At 27.4% G+C, this 23,940-nt stretch overlaps 10 protein-coding genes across 10 annotated transcripts; 5 read left to right on the top strand and 5 right to left on the bottom strand. All coding sequences in view use genetic code 12, as the record gives it.

Annotated features, from left to right (window-relative positions):
• Positions 1–156: 156 nt before the first annotated feature.
• Positions 157–459, bottom strand: KGF55_005705 (uncharacterized protein; the record flags this gene model as incomplete). Its single annotated transcript, XM_051760746.1, has 1 exon — positions 157–459. One exon carries the CDS (start codon positions 457–459, stop codon positions 157–159), a length of 303 nt encoding a protein of 100 aa, XP_051611579.1.
• Positions 460–2,334: 1,875 nt separating this feature from the next.
• Positions 2,335–4,008, top strand: KGF55_005704 (uncharacterized protein; the record flags this gene model as incomplete). The annotated part of the gene is made up of 1 exon (XM_051760745.1): positions 2,335–4,008. The coding sequence occupies one exon, from the start codon at positions 2,335–2,337 to the stop codon at positions 4,006–4,008; it is 1,674 nt and encodes a 557-aa protein (XP_051611578.1).
• A 218-nt stretch (positions 4,009–4,226) lies between these two features.
• On the top strand, positions 4,227–6,662 carry UTP13 (Utp13p; the record flags this gene model as incomplete). The annotated part of the gene is made up of 1 exon (XM_051760744.1): positions 4,227–6,662. The coding sequence occupies one exon, from the start codon at positions 4,227–4,229 to the stop codon at positions 6,660–6,662; it is 2,436 nt and encodes an 811-aa protein (XP_051611577.1).
• An 82-nt stretch (positions 6,663–6,744) lies between these two features.
• Positions 6,745–8,211, bottom strand: UAP1 (UDP-N-acetylglucosamine diphosphorylase; the record flags this gene model as incomplete). The annotated part of the gene is made up of 1 exon (XM_051760743.1): positions 6,745–8,211. The coding sequence occupies one exon, from the start codon at positions 8,209–8,211 to the stop codon at positions 6,745–6,747; it is 1,467 nt and encodes a 488-aa protein (XP_051611576.1).
• Positions 8,212–12,538: 4,327 nt separating this feature from the next.
• SSD1 (mRNA-binding translational repressor) lies at positions 12,539–16,510 on the top strand (the record flags this gene model as incomplete). The annotated part of the gene is made up of 1 exon (XM_051760742.1): positions 12,539–16,510. One exon carries the CDS (start codon positions 12,539–12,541, stop codon positions 16,508–16,510), a length of 3,972 nt encoding a protein of 1,323 aa, XP_051611575.1.
• A 957-nt stretch (positions 16,511–17,467) lies between these two features.
• Positions 17,468–18,514, bottom strand: KGF55_005700 (uncharacterized protein; the record flags this gene model as incomplete). The annotated part of the gene is made up of 1 exon (XM_051760741.1): positions 17,468–18,514. The coding sequence occupies one exon, from the start codon at positions 18,512–18,514 to the stop codon at positions 17,468–17,470; it is 1,047 nt and encodes a 348-aa protein (XP_051611574.1).
• A 914-nt stretch (positions 18,515–19,428) lies between these two features.
• Positions 19,429–20,124, top strand: RIB5 (riboflavin synthase; the record flags this gene model as incomplete). Its single annotated transcript, XM_051760740.1, has 1 exon — positions 19,429–20,124. The coding sequence occupies one exon, from the start codon at positions 19,429–19,431 to the stop codon at positions 20,122–20,124; it is 696 nt and encodes a 231-aa protein (XP_051611573.1).
• Positions 20,125–20,282: 158 nt separating this feature from the next.
• On the top strand, positions 20,283–20,867 carry PRE1 (proteasome core particle subunit beta 4; the record flags this gene model as incomplete). Its single annotated transcript, XM_051760739.1, has 1 exon — positions 20,283–20,867. The coding sequence occupies one exon, from the start codon at positions 20,283–20,285 to the stop codon at positions 20,865–20,867; it is 585 nt and encodes a 194-aa protein (XP_051611572.1).
• A 39-nt stretch (positions 20,868–20,906) lies between these two features.
• Positions 20,907–21,818, bottom strand: HIS1 (ATP phosphoribosyltransferase; the record flags this gene model as incomplete). Its single annotated transcript, XM_051760738.1, has 1 exon — positions 20,907–21,818. The coding sequence occupies one exon, from the start codon at positions 21,816–21,818 to the stop codon at positions 20,907–20,909; it is 912 nt and encodes a 303-aa protein (XP_051611571.1).
• A 184-nt stretch (positions 21,819–22,002) lies between these two features.
• Positions 22,003–22,923, bottom strand: RER2 (ditrans,polycis-polyprenyl diphosphate synthase; the record flags this gene model as incomplete). Its single annotated transcript, XM_051760735.1, has 1 exon — positions 22,003–22,923. The coding sequence occupies one exon, from the start codon at positions 22,921–22,923 to the stop codon at positions 22,003–22,005; it is 921 nt and encodes a 306-aa protein (XP_051611570.1).
• Between the last annotated feature and the right edge of the window lie 1,017 nt (positions 22,924–23,940).

Below are 23,940 nucleotides of genomic sequence, written 5' to 3'. Positions count from 1 at the left end.
ATGAGATAGAACTATTTTATATTTTTGATTCTGTAAATACATGTATAAATATACAATCTTATATACACATAATTTCATCTACCCACAATCAACAAGTAGATCTAGCACCAACAATCTTCTAAGATATTTTCGTAATTTTTCAGAACCTAATAGAATTTATTTTTTTTCTTCGAGTGATTTGACATGTTTTTCCAAAGAATCAATTGAATTTTGTAAAGCAATTATATCGGCAACCACAACGGTATTTGCAAAATTATATTGATCCAACAAATAATAATACGATGCTGCTCCAGTAGCTGTTACTCCTAATAAGAATCCAATAAATCCACCTCTAAATGCACCTACTTTTTTTGTTTTTATAACGGGTGCTGTTGTTGTTACAGTATTGAAACGTAATTGTTGTAATGTTGATGATTTTAAAGTTGATATTATTGGTTTTTGAAACTGACGTGATAACATGTTTTGCAATTGATGTGTGTGTTTTTTATAAGATTTGATATGCTATGTGAATGATTCTAATTTTTGAAACCTGGAGTTGTTAAAATAAATATCATGAGGATTTTTCCTATATTAACTGTAATTTCGGGTCATATCAAAGCACTACCATATGAAATTGAATTTTACACTAATAACCGAATACTAAAATCAATACGAGAAACCAACATTGAGCATCCTGATATAAAGCAATTTCTCTCAAATTACACACTGACAAGAAAGTTCAAGAATATTGATCATCATAACTATCAATAGTAGCAGAGTGTTTATCATAAATTTCCTGTGCAAACTCAAGAGTTTCTATAGCGCTACCAATGAAAAATATGAATATAGTTAATGGCAGAACCATTTGATATGACAGCGGTATCCAAACTCGAAGCAAGTTCCCTTTTACTATTGGATGATAAACATTGAGCTCAACTTCAACACTTCAAAGTTAGAGAAAATAAGGAGAGAAAAATGTTTACTATTCGACTTTATAAATGAGTAAAATCAATGACTTGAAGTTTGACGAAAGTCTATCACATACTGATTCTTAGCTACATGAACAAAGTTTTGTCTTTTTGATCAACATCTATCAGATAATCTTAATTCTAGACTTTGTCTCGGTATATCAAAAGTTTGAATATTGATAACACCATTAGTATTTTATATCTAAAACATGATTTCCTTTGAATTACTTTTAAATCGATTCTAATGTTTTATCTTAGATGTCTTTAAGTATTTAAATCTCCATTTGTAATCATGAAACAAGTATGATTAATAACCAAGTGGTTTTTATTACATTCGGATTATCGGATCATTATTCATTACACCTTTATTGTTAATCCTTTACTAACATGTGTTGAACTTTATTCAAATTTTTATCGGGTTTCCCTTTTTCTATCCCGTCAATCTTACAGATACTGTTGAGTCTGAATTTTGTTCCGATGATGATCATCTGAATTCAACGCTGGTGGTCCTTCGGTTTGCCATGATCTACAAGAATCCTTAACAAAGTGAACTAACCAGACCCCATAAACATTTTAAAGGGTCTCTTTGATGCCTATGGTCTTCTGATTCATTCACTTTGCAAAGGATGAAATCGTCTCATTTGTAAGTCATGACAAGCTGAAAGCACAGCATAAGACCTCAAGTAAGATATAGGCAGCATAACCAGTAAAATTTCAACTCAGAAGTGTTCCACTCTTTTAAAATCATGAGCAAGCAACATAGCTTTAAATCATTCATCATCTTGATTAAGCTCAAAGACCACAATGGGTGACTTAAGAGTTCAATGAGCAAACAAGTTTCATCACCAGTTTTTTCTTCGAAATCCATGACCAGCGCGGTTGAGGAAGCATTTTAGCACTTAACTCGATCATTTTTCCATTGCACTTATGTATAAATCTACTGAATTCACTATTCCAAATATCCATGAGCAAGCAAATATTGACAAACGAAGGAGATTTAAACCATTGAATCACTTATATCTGTTAATGCTGAAATGTAGACAGTAATTTGAACAGTTTAATGACTTCCATATCATTTGAATTCTTATTTTTGGTTCCATTAAGTAGTATTGGCAGGAGACGAATAATTCATCATCAAAAACTTGGATAACTCGTATCATCGAAAGAAGAAGAGCTAATCTTATGAGATGAAGTGAAAAATAATAATGAAGATAATATACAATCGGAATTAAGATTTATCAGCGAAAAATCCATTGTGATATCGCGCTAAATTCTACACAAAATTCTATCTTAATGTGAAGTTGCTCTGAATGATTACTCAATTGCCGTTATTTAGCAGTTTTCAATTCTCATCATTTAATCGAATAGCATAAGCTTGCATTATGGAATGTTCCAAAGGTCATTATGCTTTAAAAATTATAAATTATTAGTTCGGAGTAATTCAATAAGATCTTATCTGAATCTAACAATTAATAATGTCAAAAGACAGATACCACCACCACCAAAAAAATCCAAATTTTTCAAAAAGTTAATCATAACCACAACTGCAATAGGTATTACTGGAGGAACAATATATATAATAGATAAAGAATACAATTCAAGTCTAATAACAAGATCAATTCGAGCGTTATATGTTTTATTATGGATTGCTTATGAATATGGATATAATTCTAAAAATTATAAAGATTTAAATGAATTACATGAAATTGCAAGTGAAAAATTATTACAAATGTTAACTTTAAATAAAGGTTTATATATAAAATTAGGTCAAGCAATAGCAAATCAAGGTAATTTATTTCCCAAAGCATTTCAAGAAAAATTTCCAAAATTATATGATGAAGCACCATTTGATTCATGGGATAAAATGAATAAAATTTTAGAAAAAAATTTAGGACAAGATTATGAAACTAAATATTTTGATTGGATTGATCATAAACCTATAGCAAGTGCATCTATAGCTCAAGTTCATAAAGCAAAATTTAATTCAAATTTTGGTTCAAAAGAAATTGCATTAAAAATTCAACATGATTATATTGAAAAACAAGTAGTTGTTGATTTATTAATTTATAAATTTATAAATAAAATTTATGAAAAAGTTTTTGATGTTCCTTTAAGTATGTTTTCAAATTATGTTTCTGAACAATTAAATAAAGAAACTAATTTTATAAATGAAATGGAAAATGCTGAAAAATTGACAAAATTTATAGAAAATGATTCAACTTTAAAAAATTTAAATATTAAAATTCCTGAAAATTATCCTGAATTAACTACTCGTCAAGTATTACCTGCTGAATGGATTAATGGTATTTCATTAACTGATAAAAATAAATTAATTAAAAATGGATTTGATTTAAAACAATTAATGAATCAATATATTATATTATTTGGTAGACAAATTTTTAATTATGGATTTGTACATTCTGATCCTCATCCAGGTAATTTATTAGTAAAATTTGATGACAAAGGTAAACAACAACTTGTATTATTAGATCATGGATTATATATTACATTAAATGAACAATTTAAATTACAATATTGTCAATTATGGAAAGATTTATTTATATTAAATATAAAAGGAATAGAAAGAATAGGTAAACAATGGGGGATAAATTCAACAAGTATATTTGCAACAATAGTTTTATTAAAACCAATAAAGCCTAATAAAACCGATGAAAGTACTGAAAAACTGGATGTATCTGATTTACTCAAGGATTTAATTGGTGATAAATCAAAATTTCCAATGGAATTACCATTTTTAGCAAGAACAATGAGAATGATTCAAAATATAAATCAACAATTTGGATCACCTGTAAATAGAATTAATTTATTAACTAATCAAGCTATAAATGAAATTTATTCAAATGATAAAAAGCTATCAATTAGTGGAATAATAGAAATTTATAGAATCAAATTTAGTATGTTATTTTCTGGTATTATATTTGGAATTATAAGATTTAGTCAATGGATTAGAGGTGATTCTAAGCAAAGTAAAGGATTAGAAGATTATATTGAAATGTATATGCAAAATACAGCTAAAAATTTGGGTATTGATTGGTCGTGATAGAAGATAGAAAGGAGTTATTTATAGGTTAATTTGTAATATATTGTAATAGAACTGTAAATCAAACTTTGTAGACTATAGAGTAATGGTTCTCTTGTAATGCTCATCGAATATTCTAAATTTGGTGCACAAAAAAAAAGATTGATTTTGTTGCAAAATAAACCAAGTCAAATATATCAAATCATCTAACAAACTTATACCCATCAACTGCACTTATAATGGATTTGAAGACAACATATATACACGAGGAAACAGAGCCAATATATGTAGGAGGAACCAGTGCAACAATATCAACCTCAGATGGAAAATACTTAGTGACTCCATTAAATGAAGATGTTATAATAACAGACCTAGAAACTAATGAAATATATCATAAAATACCTGGTGATGATGAAGATGAAAATATAACAAGTCTATGTATAACTCCCAATGGTGAAAACCTAGCCATATGTTCACAATCTCAACAACTTCGAATATTTAATTTACCTTCAAAAACAATAATAAAAACTTTTAAATTATCATCACCTGTATATATATCAACAGTAGATTCAACATCTACATTATTTGCATTTGGAGGATCTGATGGAGTAGTAACAGTATGGGATATAGAAGGTGGATATATTACTCATTCTTTAAAGGGTCATGGTACTACAATTTGTTCAATAACAATATATGGAGAATTAAATAATTTAAAAAGTTGGAAATTAGCAAGTGGTGATACAATGGGAACTGTTAAAATATGGGATTTATCTAAAAAGAAATGTTTACATACTTTAAAAGATCATAATACTGCTGTAAGAGCAGTATCTTTTAATTCAAATGGTGAAATTTTTTTAACTGGTGGAAGAGATCAAATTGTTATTATATATAATACAAAAAATTTTAAACAATTATTTACTCATCCAATAAATGAACAAATTGAAGCAAGTGGATTTATTGATTATATAGGTGGGAAAGAATTTTTTTATACTGGTGGATCTAATAATATATTAAGAATTTGGAATGTTAAATCTGGTCAGTTAATGGCTCAATCTCCTCAACCATTAAAAACAAATGAAGAATTATTAATTATTGATATAATAAAATTAATGAATCAAAATTTATATCTTGTTATAAGTGATCAAACATTAATTGAAATAGATTGTCAACCAAATGAAGAAGAAGTAGAAGAGATAAAGATAGTAGAAGATGACGATGACATGGAAATAGATCAAACAATAATATTGCCAATAATAAAAAGAATTGCAGGGAATCAAGGTATAATAGCAGATCTGCGATATGTCGGACCAAATAAAGAATATTTAGCAATGGCAACAAATTCACCATCATTAAGAATAATAAATTTCCAAAAACCCTTTGAATTAAAAATTTGTGAAGGACATACGGATATATTAAATGCTTTAGATGTTAGTTCAGATGGATTATGGATTGCTACTGCATCAAAAGACGGTGAAGCAAAATTATGGAAATGGAATTATGAAACAGAAACATTTGATTGTTTTGCTACATTCAAAGGACATTCAGGATCAGTTACTGCTATTGCAATAAATAATATATTAAATAATCACAATGAACCAAAATTCATAATAACTGGTTCAAATGATTTAACTATTAAAAAATGGAATATTCCAACTACTAGTAATACAATAGTAAAATCATCAATATATACAAGAAGAGCTCATGATAAAGATATAAATTCAATAGATATTTCACCTAATGATGAATTTTTTGCAACTGCATCATATGATAAATTAGGTAAAATATGGTCAGTTGAATCAGGAGAAACTATAGGAATATTAAAAGGTCATAAAAGAGGATTATGGGATATAAATTTTTATAAATTTGATAAATATGTTGCTACTGGTAGTGGAGATAAAACTATTAAAATTTGGTCTTTGAATGATTTTTCATGTATAAAAACATTAGAAGGTCATACAAATTCAATTCAAAGAGTTAAATTTTTTAATTCTTTACAACCTCAATTAATTTCAGTTGGAGCAGATGGATTAGTTAAAATTTGGGATTTTAAAAATGAAGAAAATTTAAAAACTTTAGATAATCATGATAATAGAATTTGGTCTTTAGCTTTAAAAGATGATGAAGGTAAAGAATTTATAACTGCTGATTCAGATGGTAAAATAACAAAATGGATTGATAATACAGAAGAAGAAAATTTAATTTTACAAAATCAACAAAAGGAAAAAATTGAAAAAGAACAAAATTTAAATAATTTTATGAAAGATAATGATTGGGAAAATGCTTTCTTATTAGCTTTAACATTAAATCATTCAATGAAATTATATAATGTTTTAAAATCATGTATTGAAACTAAACAAGATGAAGATTCAATAATTGGATCATTTAAATTGGAGAGCATAATAAGTAAATTAAACAATGATCAATTGATTCTATTATTCAAAAAAATAAGAGATTGGAATATAAATTTTAAATTTTTTGAAATTAGTCAGATTTTAATTAGTGTTGTATTAAAAAATTATTCAGTACTGAAATTAATTGAAATACCAGGAATTATGAAAATTATTGATTCTATTTTACCTTATAATGAAAGACATTATAATAGAATTGATGAATTAATTGAAGAAACTTATGTTTTAGATTATACTGTTGAACAAATGAATCAATTATTAACTTAGCTAATTAGAGATTATATAGAGAATGATGAAATGAATGAATCCTAACCTTAATTTTTTTATTCTAATTTTACCTTATACGTTATTAAATAATATCCCCATTTTTAAAAGTTTTACCTTTAACAAATTCTAATCCTTCACCAGAATAAGAAGTTAATGGATTAACTTCTACTAAATCTGATTCATTTTCTAATATACCACCATTGGTTTTAACCCATTTTGTTCCACGATTTAAATAATGATTTTTACAAGTTGTTGGAGTATCATTTTTTGACCCATCTGCATTTTTGAGTGGTGAAAATTCTTCAGATCTATCTACTTCTAAACAACCAAATTTTGATAATTCAACTGATGGAAATACATCAAAAATAAATTGTTCTAATTTTATACCATTTGGTTCAGTAGGTTTATAAAATTCATTAGTTTTTAAATTTATACTTGGAATTTTCTTTTTAGCAATATGGAAAGGTAAATATTCTTGAGAACTAATCCATTTAGGAATCATTTTAGTTAATAAATCAACTGAATAATAATGATTTACAATATTTGCAGCTCTTAAAAATAATAATTGATTATCTAAAGGATCTAATTTTTCAGTTAATTCTTTTGAAATTTCACTATATTCAATAACACAAGGTCTTTTTAATTTTTTATTTAATACAATTAATCCAACACTTTCTGTTGAATCTCTTTTTCTAACAACTTTTGTTGCTAAATCAAATTTCTTATCAATTGCAAATCCAATAAAAATTGGATCTGCAACTTTAACTAATGAATTATCAACACAATACATATGAATATGTTTTATCTTTTTGTTATTTAAATCTTCAATTATTTTATTATCTTTTAATGCTTTATATAATCCTCCATTACCATCTGGTGATTCACATATTGAATTTTTTGAATTTAATAAAATTTTATTACCTTCTAAATTAAAACATGGTAATGTACCTTGATTAAAAAATTTAATTTGATTTGATGATAAACCGAAAAATTTGTTAGATTTGAAAAATTTTTCAGTTGATTCTCTTGTTGGTCCAGATGTCATAATATACCACATAATTTCTGGTTTTTCCAATAAATTAAATTTTGATTGAGTTAATTTTTCAGTTTTTAAAATTTTTTCAGCTTGAATTTCAAATAATGATTTTTTAGAAGGTAAATTTATATTAAAACATCCTTTTGGATCCAGTGATCCTAATCTTGTACCTTGACCACCAGCCATTAATAAAATGGCTACTTCTCCCTTTGATATTGCTTCAAATCCTAAATCAGACCAATGGTTTAGAACTTGGGCATCTAAATCTAAAGTTGAAGCAGTTTGTTCATTTGGTAATTGAGTAAAATTACTAGATTCTTCTGAATTCGATGATGAATGTTTTATAGCTTTTTCAACAGTATTTATCAAATCTGTTGGATTCTCAATTTTAGATAATTGTTCAATTAATTGATTTTGTTCATTTGTATTTAATTCATCATAATATTTAAATATTTGATCTTGATTTGCCTTTTTAAATGAATCTATAATTGTTTGATGTGATTCAACTGTCATTGTTTGATTTGTATATGTGAAGTTGATGTGTTAGAAAGCGAATGGAATGGTTTTATGGTTGTGGCTATGAAATAATTTGGTGAAAATTGCAATTGAAGTAAACCGTTTCTTACGTTGTATGATTAATTGATTTGAGTGTTTGTAAACAGGTGATAATGAGAAATTTTTTTGAAATTTTGAGTAGTTTCCCGTAGCTATTCTCAGGGAATTGTTGAAATCTAAGCAGTAGCTTTTTCCAGTAAAGAAAGTATGGTATTTACTCTTGCATATATTCAAAAGTGTTGATTTTTTATAGATATTAAAAATCAGATCAAAATTATAAAAGAAAATTTGTTTCGAATTTTGTGTTATTGTTTTTCTGTGTTTTTGTGTATTTATTATTTATTGTATTTCTTTTTATTCTATTTTTAAAATGTTCTATACGAAACAAACAGATAAAAGATTAAGAACTCATTCAGGAATTAAGAAAATTATCCACATGGAAGCAATCAGTAAATTGTTATGTCTACGTCATTATCTAATTCATTTTTCCTCAAAAAACTGGTTGTACGAAAACTTAGACGAAACGACTTAAATATTCGAAAGTTTTTATTAAGAAATGTTTTATATAAGTAATTTCATTAAGCAATTACGAACAACAAATTTCATCCTCGAAAGGAATGAACATAGAGTTAAACTTTTTCTTACTAGGTACATAAAGGCTATGATAAAATTCAAAATAAAGTCTTATGCATTGGATTTTTGAATCACGCAAATAGTGTAAAAAGGTTGATCCAATTCTTCCTGAGCTACCAATGGATTTTCAATTTAACCTAATTAAGTTAATTAATTGAATATTATTATAATGAAAATTAATTGGAAAATTTTTTCAGTTTCTTTTCAATCAATTTATGATTTTATTGCTGTTGAAAACTCTATGGCAACCTATCCAACTATCCTATTCATTTTAAAGGCAGTTGAGTTTATTAATGAGTGATGCAATTTGCAATGATTGTCTCAGAAATATTTGTGTTAGGGTAGACAATGAATTTGTGAATTTAGAGAAAGGATGAATGCCATAGTTGCATACTGTTGGAACAATTGTATTATACTATCAGGCAGTCAAATTGGATGATTTGTTCAACAAGTATCAATTTATCAGAACTAAAATAAAAATTAAGGAGAAAGGTCTACAAATTTTATGAAATGGTTAATGGATTTAACTATCTTTAGACGTCAAGAAGCTATAGATTCATTTTTTCTAGACTAGGACTACTTAGACTAAACAGTTTGTCTTAATTTTGAACAGGCAATGCAATAAAATTGGTTTTGGTCAGGTCGGTAAGTCGACTAACACAAATGGAGTGGCTACTATCTATTTTTGAATATGGGTAATGGTCTTTGCTATATGTACAACCTACTCTTTCGTACCAATGTTTGAAAATTTTTATACCAATTTGTACATAATAGTGATTTTGTATGTAAAAACTGATACTAAAATTTTCAAGCATTGGTGCGAGCAAGTAGGTTTTGCATATCTGCACCCATTAGAATATGACAATTAATTATCTGTAAGAACTTGAGAATCACAATTTTTAAACTTGGTTAACAGAAAATATGATTGAAATCAAAATTATTAGTAGAAATTAAGGCGAAAAATAGAATAAAAAAAAGGACATAAAGAAACAGAATCAATTTCAAGATATACTAATTGTTATCATGGAAGAACTAATTCGTTCTCAGTTGAGACGTCATTTGCTGGTTTTCTTATCTAAAATTTCAATAACAACTCCAAGAGCATAATCACTTGCATCAGTAGTAATTATATATGTTCCATTAATTTCTGAGCTGTTGTTGAGATAAGAAAACTTTAAAGATTAAAGTAAATTTTACGATATACCAATTGTTATTATGGAAGAACTAATTCGTTCTCAGTTGACGTCATTTGCTGAACCAATTAACTCAACTAGTCTAATTAACAAAATTTACAAAAAAAAACCAACTTCCATATTTATTTGATTGGACGAGATAAGAATCGAACTCATGACCTTTCCCATGCTAAGGGAACGCGCTACCAACTACGCCACACGCCCATTCTACAAATTAAATTTAAGGTAGTTAATATCAGTATTGCATCTTTAGCCCCCAAAAGCCACTTAATTATAGCCTCTAAATGCCACTTAAATTGTTATCATCAATATATGTTTGTATGTTGTCAAGACTTAGTATCACCGTTTTAATTGAAGTAGCCAAGCTCTCTCTAAAATGAATGAGCTAAATTGTATTTGAAACGCTCCCAGACTGAAATATCACCGAAAATTTATCTTTCAACTTTGAAATACTTTTTTAATTTCAAATGTAGTCAAATTGGCCACTAGCATTTTCTTTGGTGATAGATTGAAACTTGATTTTTTTTTGGGTCATTAGAAAAATTTTGAGCTGAACTCGTAATTCATGACTGCTCGATGTTAGTTTTGCCGAAAATAACTTCAGGTTTGCTTGAGGGTTTAAAATTTTGTAATTAATGCTAATAGCCTAATACCGCTGTCTTTCCATGTATTTTACTACTTGCTTCAACATTATAAAAGTCTATGAAAATTGAACTTCAAAAATGTAAATTTTCTCACACTCTAGCGTGAAGATGCGGCAGACAAGTTTTCTTGATCATGTTGACAAAACTGTAATATGTATATCATTTTGATATTATCAAATGTACTATTTACTATAAAAATTGGCTGCGAAAAAAAAAATCTGAAACTTATCATCAACAATTATTTTCAAATTTTGTTCAGTTGTTTCGATTTCAGTAAACTACCATATAAGAGGAAGGGTAAGTAATATCAATATTTAACAGAGTCTTTTTTGGTTCATTTGTTCATGGTAAAATTTTTTTATACTTGAGAAGTAAATTTTTGAGGAAATTTTGTGTCAAAATTATGTCAATTTTAAGGAACCACATCATAGTATTGGTCAGTGAGTTTCATCTCTGACACAATAGATTGAGAGATGAAAATTAATAAATTTTCTCATCAAAGCGAAAGCTGTATACCGTATATAACTTTAAAGATAAGTTTGATTTAGTGAAGTAGAAGAACAATAAGAATTTTAAGAGTTCTTTAGAATAGCAACTGAATTAAGGGGAAAAAAAACAAATATTCTATACATTATACGAGTTTTGATAATAAAGTCGTGATTAAATTTAACAAAGCCATGATTTTATCTTTTTGTTTTCATTTCTTGAAAAGATCTACAAATACAATTGATTCTTAAAAGTTTAAATTAAGTGCATGCATAGTAGAGGATAGGATATAAGAAAGAGAAGTTTTCTTCACTATTGTACTTCTTTTCTTGAACAACATTTAGTGAATTTTAAAAATTCTATTTTTATCGATTTGTGATGAAATTCGTAAACATTAACAATTTGTAAGTAAGAACACAGTCATTTTATAATGAAAAGAATTTGTAATTTGTAATTTTGAATTTAGTAAATAATTTTAATAATAAAAATTGATTTTCAGTTTTAGATCCCATTGATTCCTTAAAGTCCCTTTCTTTTAAAAAATCTATTTTACTCCTTATATTTGCTCTCAACGGATCATGAAATATTTTGAGCGTTTTCTTCAGTGAATACACTAACATCAATTAGTTTCATGACTTTATAAGTCGTAGCTATTAATTGATATACTTTTAATGGCTCAATGGAAAACTAATTCATTCAAGAAAATAAAAAGAATATACTATTCGTAACCTAGTGATGATTGATTGCATACAATTTGAGAAGTTCGTGCATTTATAGAGAAAAAACCCTTTAAATTCGACTTAAATTCGACTTGAATTTAAAAATCGTACTAGATTCGTTGTTCTCTTTAATTCTCCTTCTTCTTCTATTTAAAACTTTTTTTTGCCATTACTCTCTACGACTTATTATTATTTATTATTATCATTTTATTTCCCCAAAGTTTTCAACAACTTCTTTTACTTTGAATCATCATCATCATTCCTTTATCCATTAATACATTCCTTAATTCAAAGATCACATCATCAATATTCAATTGTATATCCATTGAATTCAACCACACTCATCATATTAACTTGCATTCATTAATAATATCAATTCATTATTTCATTCACTATTTTTATATAATATTTACAACCATATTTTTAGTTTATTCATTCATCATTTAATACAATTTAATAGTAATAATAAAGTCGATAAAGTTTTATATAAGTATTACTTTCCCTTAATTGATTTTTAAATTTGACAAAATACAATCAACAACACATCAAAATTAACTTATAAACTTATCATTGCGAAATTAATACAATAAACATCAACAAATGATCAACAATGAATCAATCATCATCAAATTCTTTTAATAACAATAATAACAACAGTAATATCAATAAGAATGATCAATCAGAAGATATACCAACAAGAGTATCAAGTAGAAAAGGTAAAAATCTTCATGTTGCACATAGACGTTCACCATCTGAATTAACAACTTTAATGGTTGAACAATATAATTTACAACGTCAATTGGATCAAGTACAAGCTCAACAAAAACAAATTTTGGAGCAACAACAGCAACAACAACAACAGCAGCAGCATCAAGTACAACAACATCAGTATCCCCAACAACCATCATATCCAGACAATAATTGGACTTGGGGTGTTAGTAGTGAGAATCCAAATACAATTAATAACGTCAATAACAGTAATAATGCTACTGGTAACTTAAACCGTGGATCACATTCAAGATCATCATCAATCAATACTCATAGACGAACTGGATCAGCAAGTGGAACTGCTCATGGACATTCAAGAAGACATTCATTAGCATTAAATGAAGCAATTGCAGCTGCTGATCATCAAAGAACTAATAGATCAACTACTAGTCCTAAATTACAACATAATTCTGATATAGAAGATGATTCCACTAATAATAATAAACCTGGATCATTTAAATTTCCACCTGATAAACCAAATGAACCATCAAGTCCCACTTTCCAAGCTGCTCATAATAGATCAAGATCAATGGCTTATGGTCAGAATCAACCATCTTTTAAATTTCCTGCTCAACCATCTGATAATTCAAATAATTTATTACCACCAACTCCAAATTTTAGTATTACTCAATCACCAGAAAGAGGAGGTTCTCACAATAGAAGAGCATCACATTTTAGAACTCAATCAAGAAATTCCGAAGGTATGAATCAAAATTGGAGAGGACAACAACAATCACCGCAACAATTACAAACACAACATCATAATCAACAACAACAGCATCAAAGACAATCATCTACATTAGAACCTCCTGGAGTTTTCATTCCTGGTCATAGACCACGCAATAGTTCATATGGTGGTGGATCTTCCGTATCTTCATTATCGCATTTTTTACCAAATATACCAGTTCAACCAGGATCACAACCAACAAGTGGTAGTAATAATGGACGTAAATCATTATTTGCTCCTTATTTACCACAATCATCACTTCCAGAATTAATTAATGAAGGTAGATTAGTTACTGGTACCTTAAGAGTTAATAAAAAAAATAGATCAGATGCATATGTATCAACAGATGGATTATTAGATGCTGATATTTTCATTTGTGGTTCAAAAGATCGTAATCGTGCATTAGAGGGAGATTTAGTAGCTGTTGAACTTTTAATAGTTGATGAAGTTTGGGAATCAAAAAAGGAAAAAGAAGAAAAAAAGAGAAGAAAAGATCATAACACAAGACCTTTAAATGATGATATTCATAATGATGCTACTTCAGCTCCTATAACATCATCATCTGATAAAGATGATAAGGATGATGAATCATTATTAGGTAGAAGAGGATCTTTAAAACAAAGACCAACAATGAAAAAAAATGATGATGTTGAAGTTGAAGGTCAATCTTTATTATTAGTGGAAGAAGAAGAAATTAATGATGAAATTAAACCACTTTATGCAGGTCATGTTGTTGCAGTAGTTGATAGAATTCCAGGTCAATTATTTTCAGGAACTTTAGGATTATTAAGACCAGCTCAAGCAGCTCAAGCAGCAAGAGATAAAAAATCAGGTAATGATTCATCAATTCATACACCTAAATCCCCTAAAATTGTATGGTTTAAACCAACTGATAAAAAAGTTCCATTAATTGCTATACCAACTGAACAAGCACCAAGAGATTTTGTTGAAAATCATGAAAAATATGCTGATCAATTATTTGTTGCATCTATAAAAAGATGGCCAATTACTTCATTACATCCATTTGGTACATTAGTTTCAAAATTAGGTAAAATTGATGATCCAGAAGTTGAAGTTGATTCAATTTTAAGAGATAATAATTTTCTTTGTGATGAATATCCAGAAGATGATAATGATTATGTTACTTATGATATTCAACCTGTTGAATCAGAATTTTCAAATCCAAATAGAATTGAATATTTAAATGATTATATTATTGCTTTTTCTCAAAATGGAGAATTTGTGGATCATGCATTACATGTTAAAAGATTGTCAAATACTAAAATTGAATTAGGATTTCATGTTGCAGATATTGCTCAATTTGTAAAAGCTGGTTCAACAGTTGATCGTAAATCTAAAAAGAGATCAACTTCCATATTTTTGCCACAAAAATCAGTTCATTTATATCCAAAACAAGTTAATAATATAGTTTCATTTAAAGAAAATGAAAAAAACTTAGCTATTTCAGTTGTTTTTGAAATTGATACAACTAATTTTGAAGTTGAAGATTTATTTATTCATGAATCTATAATTATACCAAAACAAATAGTTTCTTATAAATCTTTCAATAAGATTATGGATAATAATAAAATCGAACAAATTTCATCAGCAACTTGTGATTATTTAAAAACTTTTAGTCTTATTGCAAAAGAATTCCGTCGTCATCGTTTATCAAATAAATCACTTGGTATTTCACCAAATTTATCATTATTAGATCAATTAGATGATGAAAAAGTTTCATTAAGTTTAAATATTTTTGATGATAATCTAGCATCAGATATAATATCAGAAATTGGATTAAAAGTAAATTCAGCAATTGCTGCAAAAATTCAAGTTGGATTAGGAAATAAAGCATTTTTAAGACGTCAAGCATTACCAACTTTACAAAAAATTGAATCATTTGTTAGAAAAGCTAAAAATTTAGGTTTTAAAATTGATACTACAAATTCTGCAAGTTTACAATCTTGTATATTAAAAGAAAATTTAAATAATCAAAGAATTTTAGAAACTTTATTTTATAAATGTTCAACAAGAGGTAAATATTTTATTGCTGGTAAACAAGATCCAGATTCTTATAATCATTTTTATTTTAATTTACCATTATTTACTCATTTTACTGCACCTTTAAGAAGATATGCAGATTTAATTGTTCATAGACAATTAAAATCTGTATTAAATAAAACTAATGATGATACTGATATTGAATCATTAAAATCATTAGCTGATTATTGTAATTTTAAAAAAGATTGTGCTGCAAATGCTCAAGAACAATCTACTCATTTATTATTATCACAAACTATCAATGGGTTAAGTGAAAGTGCTGGACAAATTTTATGTATGGGTACAATTATTCAAGTTTATGAATCATCATTTGATGTTTTTATACCAGAAATTGGAGTTGAAAAAAGAGTTCATGGAGATCAATTACCTTTAGTTAAAGCAGAATTTGATAAAAATAATAGAGTATTAGAATTATATTGGGAAAAGGGATTTGATTCAGCAACTTATGTACCACCAGATGAAAAATCTTTATTATCTTATAGAAATTCTATAAAAAATAAATATAGAACTTCTTCATTACAAGCTGCAAAAATTCAAAATAGATCAATTTTAGAAAATAATAATAATGTTTTTACAACTGATTCAATAGTTGAAAAATTAAATAAATTGAATTTAGAAGTTCCTGAATTTGTAATTCCTCAATTAAAAAATAATAGCAATAATCATCACAATCATAATAAATCTCATAATATTAATAATCAAGATCCATCAACTAAATCAATGCCTACTTCACCAATTCAATCACATGCTCCAAAAAATCCAAGAACTAATTCATCAACAGGATTTGGAGATTTAAATGAAGAACCAATATCATCAACCACCACCAACACATCTCACAACAACACCAACAAATCATCATCATCATCAGGTTTAACTCCATATATTCAAAATCTTGAATTAAAACAAGAAGGTGATTATAATATTCAAATCATAAGAGAATTAAATGAAATTCCTGTATTATTAAGAGCTGAAATTGGTATGACTTTACCTTGTTTAAGTGTTAGATGTGTTAATCCTTTTATGTGAAGGTGATATTTTTAGCTAAGATTGGTGTGGTTGCGTATGGTGTTAGGTGTATATAGATTAATATTAGGCTCTATTTTACTACGTTTATTAATAAAATACCTTTTTTAATGAAATTTTCTTATTGTTGTTGTAGAAAGTTATTAGCTCTAACGATTAATATACTGTATTGATAAAGTTCATAAGATTCAAAAAGTACGAGATTCCGTTATTTTTGGCAACAGTAAGGGTATGAAAGAAGTTAAGAGCAAAGCATACTTACAAAATCAATAGTAACGAATTTAAAAATACAAAACAAATACTTTTTTTTTTAATTTTTATAAAAATTTTTTAATGAACTAAAAGCAAACAAGTTGAATGTTGATGCATAGCAAATGTTGCAAATACTTTTACTACCGACCAAAGTAAATGTTAAGTATTTGCAAAATAAATTTGATTGATTTATTTAATGATAACAAATTTTTGTGGTGAATAATTGATTGATAACAACTGAAAATTGATTTTTAAACAGCAATTGGAAATAATCTTTTGAAGATCATTTGATTTTTCATTTTTTAAGCAACATTTGACAATGGATATAACAAAACATTTAATTTTAGATTTCAGAATGACTCTCCTTAAAGTTCTGTAACGAGTGGTAAAGTTTTTAAACCTTTAATAATCTGCAATCCATAAGCGGTAACCGTCATGGGCAATCTTCATAATATTAATCGAATTCTTCTAGTCAAAAATAATTCCAATAAAAAAGATATTCGGTGAGACAATCTTCTATTCCATTAAAATAGAGTCATCCCACTTTTCTCCTTTTCATTTCATTATTTTGTGAATAAATATTCTTTATCTTAATTAAAGCTGGTAGTGTGAATTATGGAACCAAGTATTTATACTTTTAAGTTACTGATGCATGACTTGAAAGATGTTACGAAGCCTAGTTGTATAATTTGTGATTGTGATTTTTTTTTATGAATACATATTCTTATATAAATCATAATGATTAAAAACCATTGAATGAATCGAGAAAGCAGTCGCAACTAATTTTTCAAATAATGAACATTCAGATTTTGATGTTTTTTGAACTTGTTTAGCAGTTTTAAATAAAAATTTAACATCTTTTGAATTTTCAATTAAAATAATACTTGAATGAACTTTTTTTTTGAAGTTAGCAATTTCTTCACTAAAATTGAACATTTTTTTCAATTTATAAGTATTATCAGATAAAAATAACATAATTTCTTGTTTCATTGATTCAAGTTTAGATGGATTTCTAAATTTATTATAAGCTTCATCATCATCATCTTCTTCTTCTTCGTCATCACTACCAGGATATTTATATGTATATTTCCAATGTAAATCACCAACATATTGATTTGTTTCATAATCACAAATAAAAACTGCTCCAAATCTAACTTTATTAAAACCTTTAAGTTTAATTGGACATGATTTACTTCTTTTTCTTGTTTCGATTGGTTCTTGATCATCTGGCATACAATAACTTCTTCTTTTTTCCTTTTTAGACAAATGATAATAATCTTTTGATAAATTATTAGCTCTAGTGTTTGAATCACAATTGAAATCATCAATTTCAGTGTCAAGATTTTCTTTGTTTTTTAACAAGTCTTTAATATTGATTTCTGATTCATTAATTTGAGTAGTTTCTGAAGTTTGTGGGTTCATGAAAAAAGTTCTAAAAACACTTTCTGTTTCATTTTCATCATTGTAGTTGGTGCTATTTCCGTTTTGATTAATAGTAAAGTTATTGTAATCATTAAAATAGTCATTGTTGTAATTGCTGGTGTCGTCGTTGTCGTCGTTGTTGTATTTGCTTTCGTTGTTATCATTAATGTTATTGTTGTTATCAGTTAAATCATTGAATTGATCAATTTCGTTTTGGTCGGTTGAGATTGATTCGATTGAATAAGTTTCGGTTGGTTCTGACAATTGAACTTTTTTGTGTTGAAGTTTAAAGTGTTTGAATTTATAATGTTTCAAATTTAAACAAAAATGCATTTTGGTGTTTGAGTTTTTGAAATTTTGATGAAGAAAAGTAGTAAATAATAGTTTCAAAATTTTTGGAATTTTTCTCTTTCTTATATTCCTTTTTATGTTATTCTTCTATTCTCATATTTAAGTCTTAACTATGTAGCTTGAATCAAAGCAAGATCTGATACTTGATGAAGATCTCCGTATTAAAAAAAATTAAGTCATCATGTGATAAAAGATTGAGCTTCTAGCTCCATTCAATATTGAAAGTAGCATGAGCAAATTATGGAAATATCGCGTAGCTTGTCAACGTCGAGTCAGTTCATCATCCGTTTTGAATCTGATGAACCTTTTCTTGAGTTTTGATGCAATGAAGCCTCTGTAAATGAATTCTCAAAATTTTCTGATAGCAACTAGTAGTCCATGAAAACAAAGCAATACTTCATGAACCATGCATTAACGAATTATTTCACTATTCATATTCCTCAGTCTATTCTGAATTAAACTAAAACTCATTAAGACTTGTTTCAAAATTTGGATGATTCAAACAAATGTAGGTATGTTCATAAACTCGCGCGTAATCTAAACTTGAACAATAATGAAGCTGTTTGAGATACCAAACCCGAACCTTACTGAGGATAGATCAAACGAAATTATGATCTAAATATTTGAGAAATATATATATTGCTCGTATCTTGTTCTTGTTGTCGTTGTTGGTGCACAATCAATCAAAGATTTATTAAAATCTAGTTTTTGTTTGAATGTTCTTAAGATCGATCAATTAACAATCCATGTTTTCGTCTTTCTAATCTCTACCATGGGATGAATAACTCTCTGTTCGACTATTATCTAAAAATTTTTGTTGTTGTAAATAATTGCAACAATCAATGTTTCGGAATATAATTTGATGATTACTAATTACTTCATTCTCTCAATCAAAAATGTTTACAGGATTAATTGAGACAATAGGTGTAGTTGAAGAATATAATGATTCATCAAATGGAGTCACTATAACAATCACTGATTGTTCACCTATATTAGAAGATGTTCATCTTGGAGATTCAATTTCAACAAATGGAGTTTGTTTAACAGTTATTGACTTTGATGAATTGAAAACAAAATTCAAAGTTGGTGTAGCTCCAGAAACTTTACGTTTAACAAATTTGGGAAACCTAAATAAAAATTCAAAAGTTAATTTAGAAAGAGCAGTTACTAGTGATGTAAGATTAGGTGGTCATGTAGTTCAAGGTCATGTTGATACTATTGCAACAATAGTTAATAAAACAAAAGATGGTGAAGCTATATCATATACTTTTGAATTAAGAGATAAAAATTTTATAAATTATATTGTTCATAAAGGTTTCATTGCAATTGATGGAACTTCATTAACAGTTACAAATGTAGATGATTCAAAAGGTCAATTTTCAATAATGTTAATTAGTTATAGTCAATCAAAAGTTATATTATCACAAAAAAATATTGGTGATACTGTTAATATTGAAGTTGATTTGACTGGGAAATTGATTGAAAAACAAATTGAAATTAATTTAAAACAACTAATGAATAGTGAAGATAGTATATTAAATCAATTGATCACTTCAATAGTTGAAAGAAAAGTTAAAGAATTGATAAAATAAGTTTTGATTGTAATAATTTGTTGTATAGAAGTTTAGTAGCGTAGTAAATTTCGTGGTAATAATATTTAATTTTTCAAGGGCAAAAAAATTCTGAGTTTCTAACCAAATCATTAAATCAGAACTAAAACTACTTATAAGACAACAACCACCACATAAATATGGACATTATACTTGGAATAAGGGTGTCTGATGCAACAATTATAGCCACATCAAAAGCAGCTACAAGAGGAATCTCAATTTTGAAAGATAATGATGATAAAACAAGAATTCTTAATGCTCATAATTTAATAGCATTTACTGGAGAAGCAGGTGATACTATACAATTTTCAGAATATGCTCAAGCTAATATTCAATTATATTCAATGCGTGAAGATGATGTGGAATTATCACCAAAAGCAACTGCATCATATGTAAGGAATCAATTAGCAACATCAATAAGATCACGTAAACCATATCAAGTCAATTGTTTAATAGCAGGTTATGATACCAGAACTGATATACCTTCATTAAATTATATAGATTATTTGGGAACTCAAGTTGAATTACCTTATGGAGCACATGGATATGCTGCATTTTATACTACTTCATTATTAGATAAACATTATAGAAAAGATATGAAAGTTGATGATGGATTAAAATTAATGGATATGTGTGTTGAAGAATTACAAAGAAGAATGCCAATTGATTTTAAGGGAGTTTATATAAAAGTTGTTGATAAAGATGGTGTAAGAAATATAAATTAAAAAAAAATATTTTAATATATATACAAGAATTCAATTATTTTATACTCTACAATTTGAAATTTCTAATACTAAAATATCTGATGCTCCAGCTTTTTTTAATTCATCCATTACATTTCCAATTTTTTTTCTTGAAACCATTGAAGAAATTGCAACCCAATCTTCATCTTCTGGTGAATGTTTATCTAAAGTTGAAACAGTTGCAGCTCTTTTACCTGGTGTTATTTGTAAACATTTAGACATTATTGATTTAGGAGCATTATAATTACATAATACGAATTCTTGAGCTGCTAAAACACCTTCTAATCTATCTGTTATTGTTTTAACAAGTTCGGGATATTTTGGTTTTGTTGATGATATAAGATGTGCTGATGTGTTCAATATTGTTCCAATTGCTTTTAATCCTGCTGCTTTCATTGTTTCCCCACTTTCCACTAAATCGACAATAGCATCAGCTACTCCCAATGCACATGAAGCTTCAACCGATCCTCCAACATATCTTATTTTTATTTGATCTTTAGATTGTATTTCCTTTTGTAAATTTTCAAAGTAATCAGATGCTAGTTTAGTGAAACTACTTACAATTTTTTTACCAACTAGTTGATTTGGTTCGTTATATTCTCCATTTTCAGGTACTTGAATTTGTAATTTACAATTTCCAAATTTTAAATCTAGTATATCTTTTATATTTTCAAATTGATCTGATTCCATTACTTGATCTAATCCAGTTATACCTAAATCACAATTACCTTCACCAACGAAAACAGGTATATCAGCAGCTGGTAAAAAGATTAATGCAATAGGTAAATTTGTTGATAACGCTATATCTAATCTTGGTGATCTTCTAAATTGAATATCAGCTCCATTTAATAATTGACAACATTTTTCATATAATCTTCCCTTTTTCGGTACTGCAAATAATAATCTATCTGGTAAATGATTTACTAAATCCATATTATCTAGTGGTTATTGTTGTGTTTTAGGAATCCTTACTGAAAAATTATCGGTGTTTCAGTTTTACTTAAAAAAAAAAAGTTTGATAGTGAGTCAAAATCATACAAAGAGATGTACACGTGCACTCGGATCTTAAACACCGGTATAATAAATTTTTAAAGCGTTTATTACTGTAAACTCATCATTAATGTTTAATGATCTCTAGATCATCTTCTGACTTCAATGTATCATCATCATCAGAATCGCTTATACTTATGGTCAGCAGACTTTGCAATTCCATTAATCGACTTACATGTTTTATTTCATCATTCCCACTAGGATTTCCATAGTAATATTTGTTAAATGACCAATTTAATAAAATTTTGAGCATATCCCAAGGTTTAAATTCTGGCCATAATTTTTCGGTAAATACAACTGAACAATCAGGAGATACAGCTTGCCATAGTAAAAAATCAGATAATCTATATGTTCCCGACGTTCGTACTAATAAATCTAATGGTGGTGAATCACCAGTATATAAATTCTCTTCAATTGATTCTTCATTAATTTGAAATGGTTCATCATTTATACTTTTAACTACTATTTTTTTTATTGAATTTGTTATTTCATCTCTTGATGTATATGGAAAACAAACATTTAATACAGCTCTTGTATTATTTTTTGTAATTTCTTCGGTTTCTTTTAATATTTTTAAAACATCTGGTGATAATAATTTTAAATTCCCCAATATTTTAATTTTAACTCCATAATCTTCACATAATAAACCGTTTTGGTTAATTTGAGTAAATTTAGATTTTGCTAAATCCATTAACCATTTAACTTCATAACTTGATCTATTAAAATTTTCAATTGAAAAAGCATAAACAGTAGCAGATTTAACTCCAGATTCATATAATAATTCTAAAATATTAGCCATTGTATCAAATCCCATATTATGACCTTCTTTAATTTCTATTTTATGTGATTTGGCAAATCTTCGATTCCCATCCATTATTATTCCAACATGTTGAGGAACTGGACCTGCTTGTATTATTTTTCCAAATAGTTTTTTACCAGTTGTTAATATTTGTGTATAACCTGGAAATGTAGATATCCAATCTGACATAGTAATAGATATTAGTATGAATGTGCAATATGAAATAAATTTAAATAATAAATAGGAAAGTAGAAAGAATGATATGCAATAGGAAGGTTTATATGCTAAATTTAAAAGATGACTGTGTAAATGTCCTTTTTGAAATATATGATGATAGTTGAATTCAATTTTCACAGAATGATACTACGTAAATTAAATTTAAGTTAATATTTTAATGACACTAAAACGAGTAAGTCAATCTCATGAAATTTGACAGATGGGCCAGTAACTACCAAACGCTTCGTTTCACAGGCATTTCTTTCGGTCAAACCTTTTATACACACCTAGATTAATAAATACTTTTACACACACACAGATTTAGTTCATCCAAAATTCCAAAGATTGCATTGAATTTTCAAACTAGTTGCAACTAAATGACATTAAGGGAGTTCATCACATACGCGGAGAGCGGGTAATTAACCTAACGAATTTGGATCATACTATGTTGCTTCATTTTAATCGTATTTTCAACTGACACGAACTAACGTTTATGCTTAAGAGACCAACTACTTACTGATATATTCAAGGGATTCTAGATACATGGTTTGCACTACAATAGGATGTCAATTTGGATTAATTATGATATTGACGTTCGTGCGATGATTAAACGAGCACTTCATTATTGATTTGAGTCACTTGAAACTAGAAAACCAAAAAATGTAATCAACATTTACTTTGCTTTCAAGATGGTCACTTTTGGTGAAACATTGTGGCTAAGATGAAACTGAATGAAGTGTTATGAATTTATGACTTTTAGACCTTGGCGTCCTACCCTTATCTTAGTCTTCAAAGAGATCGAACCTACAATTGAAAAACTTGTATACCCCAAGGACGAACCATCAAATGCGTTTTACGTGGAATCGATCACTGATCTGGTATTTGATCAAAACACCTTGAGAATCAAGTATGTGAAATTCAAAAAAATTAAGGGAGATTTGATCTGATTGGTAATGCATGGATGTATAAATGTCGTGAAAAAGCTAATTA

This window comes from Candida pseudojiufengensis, assembly GCF_024610245.1.
Source record: "Candida pseudojiufengensis strain CBS 10847 chromosome Unknown scaffold21, whole genome shotgun sequence".
NCBI classification, from domain to species: domain Eukaryota; kingdom Fungi; phylum Ascomycota; class Pichiomycetes; order Serinales; family Debaryomycetaceae; genus Lodderomyces; species Lodderomyces pseudojiufengensis.
This window is presented reverse-complemented; position numbering and strand designations above follow the sequence as displayed.